This window comes from Chlamydotis macqueenii, chromosome 3 (genome assembly GCF_036417535.1).
Source record: "Chlamydotis macqueenii isolate bChlMac1 chromosome 3, bChlMac1.mat, whole genome shotgun sequence".
Classification (NCBI taxonomy): Eukaryota; Metazoa; Chordata; class Aves; order Otidiformes; family Otididae; genus Chlamydotis; species Chlamydotis macqueenii.
This window is the reverse complement of record NC_141558.1, coordinates 60756849-60769264: the sequence shown is the minus strand read 5'-3', so window position 1 is coordinate 60769264 and position 12416 is coordinate 60756849. Positions and strand designations below refer to the sequence as shown.

The 12416-nt window shown below is 38.0% G+C and overlaps 1 protein-coding gene across 1 annotated transcript in view; it reads left to right on the top strand.

Annotated features, from left to right (window-relative positions):
- MOXD1 (monooxygenase DBH like 1) overlaps positions 1 to 9313 on the top strand; it is a 51659-nt gene extending 42346 nt beyond the window's left edge. The window contains exons 9-12 of the mRNA XM_086744849.1: positions 403 to 462; positions 2403 to 2545; positions 5921 to 6089; positions 8819 to 9313. Of these exons, the coding sequence (XP_086600975.1) occupies positions 403 to 462; positions 2403 to 2545; positions 5921 to 6089; positions 8819 to 8983 (537 nt within the window). The 3' untranslated portion in view covers positions 8984 to 9313. The remainder of the gene's footprint in view (positions 1 to 402; positions 463 to 2402; positions 2546 to 5920; positions 6090 to 8818) is intronic.
- The last annotated feature ends 3103 nt before the right edge of the window (positions 9314 to 12416 follow it).

Here is a 12416-nt window from a genome sequence, read left to right as displayed (position 1 = left end):
TATTTCTGTTGAAGTTGGCAGGATAAATTAGCCTGGGGAAAGCTATCCAAAGTAGCACTGGATGAGTTTTGGAGCAAGAATCATCTGTATACATTGTCTACATATATAATTTTCCTCAAAATAGGATTATAACTGGGCATCTCTATTGCTATTTTAAAAAACCACACCAGAGTCTTAATAAGTTTCTGTTTAAATCCATGGGGTATCCCTGAGGATCTGGGATAATATGAATGCTAAGTGCCAAGGCCTTAGCATACACCAATTACTTAATCCTTTCTCTTTCAAAAAGTCATATCCACTGCTCTGATCTTTATTTCTTAAGTGTTTGCTGTCATCTGTGGTTACCTGAAGCTAATGTTGATAAACTTCAGAACTGTGAACTTCCTAAATCTTGTGTTTCAGGGGGATAATTTAATCACAGAATGTCACTACAGTACGGTGGACCGAATTCGCATGACATGGGTAAGAAAAGTTTTAATGAATCAAAATAAGTACACAGATAATATTGGGGACTAAAATAGTTTTCATAAAATACTATTAAGAAGTGTGAACTTACTTGCTAATGCCTGTGTGCGCATAACTATATATTATCTTTCCTTTCATGGATTCTTAGGTTTTAAAGTCATCAGGACTGTTATGATCATAGTCTTATCTCTTGCATAAGGTGTTCATATGCCTAGTTTATAAAAATAAGCAAGCCAGATCGTAAAAGATCTTTAAAATCAGATTTGGCTAGTATAAGGAGTACTTTCTTTGTAACATGTATTAACGTGCAAATTCTGCATATTCTAATGAACTAATTTAATTAACTTATTATGCATTTTTCCCCAGGCTTCTAGTTGCCAATTCTTACATATTGATTTTCACTTGTGCCGTGACCAAAATGGGACCTCTTGCTTTTGTGCGTAACATAGAACCCAGGCAGAATGCAGGTCGTTCAGTCTGGGAGGAGAAGGCTGGGTGCAGTGATCCTCTGCGCATTATCTTTCTCACACAGTGGGCATTCCAGGAGCAGGTACCCTCCTGGACAGCTGCTGCCCCCGGGGGCACCCATGCAAAGGGTACCCCATGCCGTACCCTTGCACCCTTGCAGCCGAGGCACAAGGAGTGGCTGTGCGGCAGCCCTGGGTGCATGTCCACGGCAGTGGACAAGACAGGGCCATGGCCAGGGAGTAAGCATCCCCTCTGGGGTTGGCACATGGCAGCACATGGTCTCCCAGACACAACTTTTTAGGTTAGCAGAGGCCAGGCGCTGGCCATGGCAATGTGGCCACTTGGTTTTGGAGGTGAAGCAAATTCAGTTGTTGGGACATGAGCTGGACTGTGCCAGCTGGCTGCAAAACCAGAGTGTGATGCCGGACCCACTATGTTTATGGGAGGGATGTAGCTGCCAGTACCCAGCCTTTGCCAGGAGGGGCTGGATCCAGACCTCTGGCAGGTGAGACCTGAGGGGTTTCTTTTTGACAAGGAAAACCTGGTCCTGGCATTCAGAGAGCACAGGGATACCTCTCTCTGAATCATGGCTTGCATGTAGGTGCATGCAGTAGGTATATAAAGAAAAGCAAAGAGTGAGAACGAAGGCTTTTGAGTTTTTGTCCTATTTTTCTGTGTGGTGACCACCATTTTTCTGTGTGGTTCATGTGTTTTGTCTTCTCCGTTCCTATTCCTGTGGTTCTGTGAGATTTGTCGAAATGTTCCCACATGGGATTTAGGAATGTGCAGCTCATAATCTTGTCTATATTTACCAAGATTAATTTTAAATTAGTTGTTTGCCCCATGAGTCTCAATGGAAGACTGTTTAAGAGTCTGTTTCTTCTGCTAGAAAAAAAATCTTATTCTAATTAATTATTTTATAGCTAGCGTTCATTTGTTCTTGAGTCAACATTATCTGTTAACTTAAATAACTTTTCTTTTATACTCTTTATCTGTATATGTACTTACAAGGAGAGTCCATATAGATATATATTCCATCCTGGCTTCCATTTTACTAGGCAAAGCTAATTTAATTTTTTATTAAACAAACTAATTATCCTACTAGATTTTTTCTACATCTCCTCCACTTTGAAGCCCTTTCTCTGAAACATGGTAGATATAAATACCTTGGAGAAAGCTGAAAATAGACCTAAACTCAGGTAGTACTCTTCAACATAATAAGAGTATTATTTTATTGATAGTTGTTCTTTTTGACATCTTTTAAGCTCAGTAGCTATTGCTTGAGCTTGCAATGTATTTTGTAATTAATTATGTAATAACTTCTTGCTACTTGGTAACCTAATGTGCAAGTTAAACCTGTTGAATTTGGCTTCCTGATACACATTTCATTAGCATATAAATGCTAATCAGTGTTTTTATCTGTGGGATTTCAATGCTGTCTTGATTAAAAGAAAAAAATCCATTTTCAGGGTGGTCTGAGCACTAGGAATGAAATGTGCCTGTCATATCTGCTCTACTACCCAAGAATCAACCTCACCCGATGTGCAAGTATTCCAGATATAATGGAACAACTCCAGTTCATTGGTGTTAAGGAAATTTATAGACCAGTCAGGCAAGTAAAATGTTTATGAATATGTATAGCACTTCTATTTCTGTCTGTGGGATTACAGGGTCAATTTTATAACACTTTTATTTCTTTCTGGTAGTGCCACGTGTTGCAGAGTCACTCATGCCACTTCTTTTTGGACAATACACTGTGCTGCTACTTATTTCTCCTGCCAAAATATTTTGCATCTTTTTTTTTTTAAATAAAAAAGCTATTTATTCTGTTAGACAAATAATATTTCTCACAGCAGTTTTTTTTTTTTCACCACAACCATCTGTAAAAAGACTATGTGTCAATGTCTTACCAATGTTTAAAATCAATATATCAGAACGTATCAGTGTGTCACATTTATAGAGATTATTTTGAAAAAGGAGTTTGGGAGCATGGAATATTGAGTTACCCTGGGTAGATTTGTTGTCAGTAATTCTGCTGAAGTCAGTCAGTGCAACCAGATCCTGCAACTGTTGCTCAAACATAGAGCTTAACACTGTCTTGATGACACTGACAAAAATGCAGAAAACAGGAAGAAGTTGTAAGTTAGAAAGGAAATAGAGGGATTGAGAGAATATTAAATTGTTCATAGTAAAAGATAAATGGTAGATAAGCACCATGATGGAGAGAAATGAGAGAATTGGAGACTTTGGAAGAATAACAAGTCAGAGGATGATATGGAAGGTAAGTAGACAGAAAAACATGGAACAAATGGTCAGAATTTAGCCACAGACCACAAGAATCTGAATATTGACCCACTGCTCAGCTCAAGGAGGGTAATATCATTTTGTTGTAAGATCTGTTTGCTTCTGTGTTCCACAAATATTAAACATCCCTTCTGTGAATGGCAAGGGGTGGAGGCTGTTACTGTTTGGGCAACTCAAGATCTGTAACAACCACCATGAAGGTCCATGCAATTCAACTGGCATCTGACTGCTGGGCTAAACCACAGGCTGGTGAATTTTAAACAAAGTGTTACAGTTTCTCTGGTAAGTCAGCAGAAGTCTTGCTGTCCTTCATCATGAGACACCTCAGCAAGAACAAAATGCTTCCAATGTTGTTGGATCTGGGTTTTTTGTCCTTTGATGTCAGTAGGATGACCTGCACAATGGTATTGCTCGTCAAGAGCAAGAGTGATTGCCAGAATCTAACATAAAATTAAAATTTTAGTAAGAGATGGGAGGGAGCCCACTATAGACAGGATAAATGTGTGTGAATAAAAATCAATAAATAGCATATTTCAGTTTTCATGTGTTCCTTACAGTGCTTAAAATTAAAACATCTCAATAGCAGATCAGCAGTGGAAGTTATTGTAAACAGAGTGAGAATAGTCTAAAGAAGAAAGTTCCCAAATGAATGAAATGCAAAAAAAAAATAATCAAACAATAGAAAGTAGAATGCACCATTAATGGTGAAAGTTGAATTACAGTTGTATTGGTAGTTACATTAAACTAAGATAATAGTAAGATTTTAAAATAAAATTAATAGACTGATAGTGTGTCATCACATTTAAATTTTAAAAGTTGTCTTTTCTTATACAGTTGATCTTAACAAAACCATACAAAACTATTATTGCAAAGTAATTTGATGTTCAGGCTTACTGGTCTTAGTTCTGCGATTTATATGCAAGAGAAAAGAGTTTGAAGAAAATCACAATGCAATCAATGTCTACTTCATTTTCCACACTATTTCTATTTAAAATCTCTTTTAACACAGAGAGAACACAGTTTCTAAATTAGTCCTAGCTAAAAGAGTCTTTCTGAGCTTAGAAAGAAAATATTCTAACAAATGTATGCTCTCTTGAGTGTTCATTCATGATAACTGTACTTAAGGAAAAAATGCACATTTGGCCTGGAGAAATAAAGATGTTTTGAATAGAGTAAGTATGCAGACTGTCTGCTGCAAATGGAATAGTAATTAGAAGAAGAGATTATTAATGCCTCTAGTATTTATGACCTAATCCACAATTCTTGTTTCATTAAGCTCTGTCAGCCTAAGGATATGTGACCTGATACTCATCTCTCGTGTCAGTCTTACACTTGAATTGCTTCACTGACTCCTCTAAAGTTTCTCTGTCCTTACATATGAAGGCAAACTGGAAGCAGGATCAAGGCACTGTGGCTCAGTTTAAAACTCTTTTTTTTTTTTCCTCAGTCTGGTGGCACAGACAGTGGTGTAAATCATGAGTAGCTGAGATGAATGCGACTGGGCCACTGGGCCAATAGTGTAAAATAGGTGCTTGATTGAAATTATGTCCCTCGTGCCTAGGTGTTGAGTAGAGCAGAACTTTGGCCTAGGCAGCACTTAACCTAAGGCAAGTGGGAGACAGCCTACTACAAGATAACACAGTTCTGTCTGAAGTGCTTTGAAAAGATAACTCATCTTCCAACCAAAGTATTAATTAGGTTACTTAGATAAGGTTTTAGCTACTTTCATTCTTCTACTACCTGTATTGAATTTTCTGTTCTTAAAAACTTGACCCGTCCACCACGTTGTTTCCATTCATCCCAGTAGAGTCAAACAGGGAGAAAGGAAAAAGAAAGGAGAAAGGAAAAAGAATGGAAAATTATTTTGTTAGCTATTTAAAAAAAAAAATTCTTTTGTTATTATTTTTGGGTTTTATTTACTAAATGAAAGACAAGAAATCTCATTCCTTCACTTTCCACACCTTTGGCTGGTGGGGAATGCGATTGCCCCCACTTGTTCATGAGGAGAATTCCCACATGTGGGCAAGTAGTCAGGTCTCTCACAGCAGCACAGCAGGTCACTATTCTACCCATGGCCAAAAGTCCTCTTGCAGCTAGCATGTAGGGATATGCCAAAAGGCAATGTCCATGACACCAGTTATTCTCATTTGATTTTTTGGCACTGCTGCCAATGATGCAAGTTAGAGCAACTGCTGTGCTAGGCTGGGTTTTGACCTCTTATCTGAATTAAGACCAGAGCTTGGCATAGCCTTCTGGAAGCAGCTTTCTAGTGGCAAACATTTCTTTACGACACTGTCTGCCAAGCCTAGTAGAGAGTGTGGCTTTTGTTTTGTTTTGTTGAGAAATTACAACAGAAGATCTGTTTGATATTGCCTGTGCCTTCAGTTTGCATATCAGAGAACAGCAATGTAATTCTTTTTCTTAACTTAAAGTCCTTATTTTCTAAGAGCATCTAGCAGCAATTCCTAAACTGCTGACAGACATTCCTACGTCTGTTAAAATCAATGAAACTGCATCAGTTTTCAGTAGCAGAGAACTTAGCTGAGAATGTGAGTTAGGCATAATATACATGTTATTAGTACATTTATTTTTCTTAGTAGATTCTCCAAAAGCGTTTCATCGTAAATTCTAACTTGATGCTACTTATCTATTTTTTAAAATACATTTATTTATTTTTCTTTAGGACTTGGCCTTTCATTATCAAGAGTCCTAAGCAATATAAAAATCTGTCTTTTATGGATGCAATGAACAAATTCAAATGGTCCAGATCGGAGGGTCTCTCCTATAATGAACTTGTGCTTAAACTACCAGTGAACGTGAGATGTTCAAAAACAGATAATGCAGAGTGGTCGGTAAGTCCAAGTTTTGGAAAGGAGGCAACAATGCCACGAAACAAATTTTCTGTGATTTTCTGTGCTTCGTTGCATATGAATAAGTATCTGGTTATATGTTTTCAGACTGTTTACATAGCTATATTGCATTTACACACAATAACAAATTATGAGAATGTTTTATCAATGCTTTCACCTAACTCGAATTCTAGAAGTATTAAAAAAGAATAAAAAAGTGGGAGTTTTGATCAGCACTTGGGATCAGTAATAGGAGTATGTAATCTTTCAGTGCGTCTGAGACTGCTCAGAGAGTAACCATATGTGTCCAGATTAGGTGACCAAGTTAGAAAACTGTTTTGCCTTGGCTGCCTCCATTGTCAGGGACTTAATGTTAGGGTCTTATGATGGATGATTCAAAATCCTTAAATTTGGTTTCTTCTCTGAGTCACTCTGTAGGGGGAAGCTTATTGACAGCATAAAGAAGCCTCAAAAATCTAACAGCTCAGTTCAGGCATCTAGACTACCTAAAGTTATGGAGGTAGAGTTATGAGGACTCTTCCAAATTTCTTGCTTTTTTGTTGTTCTTGTGTCTTGGAGATATCTATAGTATTGGGCCAAAAAAAAGTACATTTGGATTGTGTGTTCCTTTGTGCACCTGTGGAAGATTTTGTCTTCTGTAGCTTTCCTTTCCCAATTCTCTTGATGAAAAAAACTAAGATAGAAAATAATTTCCCAGTAAGTCATTTATTCTAAATGTCTACTGGTATTTTAACAGAACTTCTGAGAAAAGCTGTCATCTTTGGTGTTGATGTATTTTTATAAAGAACTACTAGTGTATGTAGTATCATCCCTGAAGGAGATGCTAAAAAATGTATATCACTCCTTGAACTCCTTTACAGCATCCAAATTCAAGACTCCATTTTACTTTTTTGAGCTTTTCTGCTCAGAAAGGGAGGTTGTGTCATTGTACCGGCTTATCTCCTAGCATGATTTTAGGCCAGCCTAACAGAGCTGATACCAGATACTACTGATGAAATATTTCCTAGGAAAGGACCTTTGCCTCGTTCTCATCACCCCACAGAACAGTCCACGCTGCCTCATAGCAGGTCACACAGTGCTTTCAGGTGGTGAAGAAGTTGCCTTTCCTGCAGCGGCGTTCTTGGGTCTTTCCAAAATCGATCAGACTGTTCTGCCCATGGGATGCCAATGAAATACTGTGTGCTATAAGTAATCAAAGAGGGAGTGTTTTTTGGAACATTTATCCCACTACAGACCTTCTGTGAAAAGCAGTTATTGGCAGTACATGTGACTATTCACCAGTTTTGGTTAAACTTCTTGATCTTTGCAACTACGGTCCGGTAGCAGCTATGTAGCCACTCTCACTGATTATTTGTCAGAGGACAAGTTAAGATGATGAAAAGCACATAGAAATTTTTTCAGAAGGGGATAGGCTTCTGGTTTGTTTTTTGTTTTTTTTAAATGGTTCCTTTCTGGAAAATGCTGTTCCACTTTATCTCACAGGATAAAGGAACAATAATTACGACTTAAAGAACGTAGTCAAAGAGTGAGCTCACTGGAACTGGGAGCGATTAGTTCTTCCTTTTAATCATAGTTTCCTATTTCCAATGACTAGGGCATATTCGTCAAAGCTAAGATTAGGACTCTTTCCTTTCCCTTCCCTTATTAGTGATACTATGTTAAATCGGCCATCCTCATCAAAATCAAGAACAGATTTAACTTGAATGGCCAAACAATCATTGAGTTGTTACAAGAAGGAAAAAACTTGAAGCAGAGTAAGTGAGTTCAAAATACCTTCATCCTTCTGTAGGGATGCTCCCTTGATGAGTTTTAGCTTTGTGTTATGTTTGCTAAGATTAAGCCAATATTTAGATATTTTTTTTTTCCTGCAGTGCAGGATAATTGCAACATGGAAAAAAACCCAAAGCAAGCACATGCTGTGCAGGTGGGCATTCAAACTTTCAAAAATGTTTGTGTCCAGGGGCTCACTTTTTGCATAGCTTCTTTTCTTTAACATGTAGGGGAGTACATTTAGGAAAAGCATAGCCAAGAAGTGTACCCAAATCTCTCCAATTCATGTCAAAGCCAGGGCAGGCAGGTAGTTATGTCTGACTCCATAAAAATTGCGCTGACTTCTAAGGGAAGAGTAAAAAATACTCAATATATAGAAATATGACACTGCTGTAGGTGGCCCTGCTTGAGCAGGGACACTGGACCGGATGATCTCCAGAGGTTCCTTCCAACCTCAGCCACTCTGTGATTGAATGTGTGCACAATTAACTGCTTTGTACATGCAAGTGTAAGCCTTGTTTGTACAAATGAATGCGTTCAAATATTATCCAGTATCCTTATAGCATTATAACACTGTAAACTTCCATTTTTATCTGCCAGAAAGATGAAGATTAGAACCAAACTGACTGAACAATCCCACAAAGCAAAATAAGACCATACAAATCAACCAAGAAAAGCCTAACCTTGCTTTACTGGAGAGGGTTCCAGTGTGTACAGCTGTTCCCAAGCTGAGCGCAATGGATGTGCACACTGGCTGATCATTTGGCGTGCAATATATTAACATTTTTACTGAGCTTTAGGTCTCTACCGTGAGAGTCACAACGCCAGTATGGAACTAACAATAGATTCTCATGCAAGCTGCCAACTAGTTAGGGAGCAAAATACAGATTTCTAATCTTATGTGATGAAGCTCTGATGAAATTTTATTATTTGAATTGCAGATCCAAGGCATGACAGCTTTACCTCCTGAAATAGAGAGACCATACAAGACAGAACCAGTAATATGCAGCTCATCTTCCTGTTTACATTGCAGTTTATTCCTCACTCTGTTGTTTGTTGTACGTGTCACAGCCATTACCATAGGAAACATTGGGCTCTTTGTATAATAATTTTTATTCATTTTTGTTCTATATGCCATGCAAGTTCTGATGTGTTTGCACTGTTGCTATTGTAGATTTATTTTTTTACATATTAATAAACTAAATTTGCCAATTCAAAATAAAATGTGTACTTCCTCTGAAAACTGTGGTTTTTTTGGTTTCCGATGTACAGTAAGTATAAAACACAGTAGGTACACTGACACGTTGCATATTGAAATCTTTTCCTGTACCATTTTGTTACACTTTGTCCTGGCTCTTTCACATGGTGTTTTCAAAACCAACTATGTATATGGGTAAAATTAATAAACTAAAAGCAACTTAGTTAACCACATTCAACCTGGTGTGTGCTGTATTATTTTGTCTTGGTTCTTGACACCTGCAGGTTATGAAATTGTTTCTGTATGGACAAGTCTTGCAAACGTGTATTTGGGCGTGTCTTATTGACACCTGCCATAAAGCTACAGGAAGAATTCATTCAAGGAGGACATTTCTAGGGACAACACGTTGCAGACCTTCTCTCCAGCTTAAAAGAAGGGAGCGCTATGAGTGTGGAAGGGACGAACCCTAAATCTCCTCACAGCGATTGCTATACAGGTCCTTCACCTTAGCAGGGATTTTTCTCCCCCTTTACTGCTCTTTCTCTCTTCTCCAGTCCCTGGCAATTCAGTGTGTTTCTTTTGTCTTAAGGTATTTGAACGGCGAGACATAGGCACACCTTTACTAGATTTGATCTGAATAACAGAAGCAATAAAGATCTACCTCGCAGCCAGGCTCTGGCATGCGCAGAGAACCAGAATACAAGCCTGCCAGAAGCTGTTGTTAGCATATGCCAAGCATCATGATAGGCCAAACTGTTAATTAAGAGGTTATTTTTGTGTCTCCTGTGTAAATTGTTTTTGATTTGTTTATTTATTTATTTGGAAACCTGCAACTTTTTTATTTAGATGGTGTTGGGCAGGGAAGATTCCCAAAAGATACCCAATTTAGTCCCATATGAAATTACGCAACGCAGTAGAAAAGAACTTTGAACATCCAAAAAAACACTTATTTTTGGGGCCACACTTCAATTACAGTAAACATTATTTTTTTCCACAGTGCTACTTAAACTTTATTGGAGTGTGACTATAAAAATAATTTGGTTTGGATGTTGAGAGTGCTTCCCTGACCACTACAACACCTGCACTACAACTAACCGCTATAAACTTATATGTGGATTTGTTACATACATTTTACTTTCTTAAGCGCTCTTGTGCAGAGTGGTGAGTCCAGAGCAGGTAAAGAACCTGACTGAGCTGCGACAAACTGGTTTTCTGAACATCTTTGTTCATAGACTGTTAATGACTGGTACCTGTCTGCGCAGTTGCACCTCTTAACAAGGGCAGGCTAAGAAGGAAGATAAGGAGAGGATTTGGGAACTGTCTTCTCTGTATTTGAGAAGTGAGAAGGAAAGCATCACAAATCTGGTAAGGCTCCTTTGTGGGCAGCCAGAATTAAAATGTGTGTGAGAATTGACCCAGAAGAGAGGCACTGAAGCAGCTAATGCCTCACGTAGAGATGAGAGAATTAATCAAGTATAGATTAATTTTCCAGGGGTTATAACAATCTCATTACAACATTTATGCATAAAGGGAGTTTAAAATGAGCTGTGAAGATAGAGGTTCACAGGGCCTACTGAATCTTCCTGACACTACAGTCCGCACTTGGGGTAAGGGCAACTCCCACTCAATCCTGGGAAATTTCTTTGCAATTGTTGGGCAGCTGCTTGCTTTAAATATACCCTGACAGTGCCATCCTTCACACTGGTGTGGGATAAGGTAAGGAAAAGGTGAATGCCGAACAGCATATGGACTTTTTTAGGGTCAAAACCCTGAAGTTTCAATAAAGAAATGTAACTATTCAGGTGTCTCTTGCCTGCCAGCAGAAGAACTATGCTTTTCTGTTTCATGTTCCTGAATAGAACTGGTTGAAAAATGAAAAAAACAATAACAGTCATGGTGAATTATAGGCAGAAAGATCTTCTGAGTGATTATTTGTACAGATCTGTTCTGAATCTGAAATGCTAGGGCATCCTCCAGCTGGGTGCACCATATTGTAAAAGCAATCAGCAGGAGCCTTGGCCTTTCTAACACTTAAAACTGTCCCTAAAGTGGGCATGTTTGAATGGCTTTTTGTCAGGGAGTGAGGGGAAAAATAATAGAGAATTAAATGAGAAAAGAACATTTGTGTTGGACAGAGGAGCCCTTTCACATGCAATGCACTCTCTACCTTGACTTGGTTTGCCACAGAGGTAAAACAGATCTAGGGTTATTTTCCATTCTCTTGACTGTTCTCTGGTTTGATGCAGTTTCTTATCTACAGGGATTTCCTTTCCACGGGCACCCGTCCTATGAACATATGAACAGATGGGCATTTGTTGTTGCCATGCAGTAGGCCACGAGATAATGTAAAGCAAAGCCAGCTCAAAAAGGATGTCTGTGAGAGATAACTGCCAGTATATCAGGAAAACCCGATACACTAAAAGTGTACACTACACCTATACACTAAAAGTTCATTTTTTTTTTAAACCTGAAACTGTTTTATGACTTCTAGAGGAATGGAAAGGAAAATTTTGCTTCACAGGTAAATAAAAAGAGAGACTGGTGATACAGTTCTGGGATACTTCTAACTAAAAGACTCCAAAACAATGGGCATATTACATTATGAAAGAAACTTAAAATAGGAAAAGAAATAAACAGTGGAAGTCTGAAATTGCCAAAAATTCAAAGCAAGGACAAAAACAAATGCCACAAGCTAACGCCACACCACTGAAGAAAAAACAGGTGAGGCAAAGAGTTACCTAGTCACACTGCATGTGAAAAAGCTCTCAGGCACAGATTTCTGTGGTTTTCTTTCAATATTGTGCTATGCTAAAGCATATACTCTTGCACTGTATAGTTACCCAAAGCTTTCATAGTAGTTATAGTTAAAAGAAAGAATATACACAGTAAGCACTGTTTTCGAGCAAATAATGGTAGAAGAGAAAATATTGAGTATACACTGGAAGATCAAGGAGTTAGAGATAACAAGCACAAAATGACTAAATGTAATACCTCCTTTTAACAATTTTGCTATTCAGAGCTTTTCTGTGTGGAAAAAACTGTTAAGAGTTTCTAGTGAGAAGCTAAATACGTAACTATTTCAGTGGGATAAAGAATTGCATTCTGGAGTGGCAGTTGAAAATCCCATTTGTCTTAAATCAGATTCCCCACACCATGGTACAGCTGCCTGTCACCTGTAGACTAAGTATAGATATATTATTAACATTATTTAATTCATTTGGGGTTTGTTATTTATTCATTATGAAACTTCAATTTAATGAACATATGGCTCTCCTCACAAATTCACGTTATCTGAATCAACAACCATTTGGGATTTTGACAGTTTGTTGTAAAACCAGGAT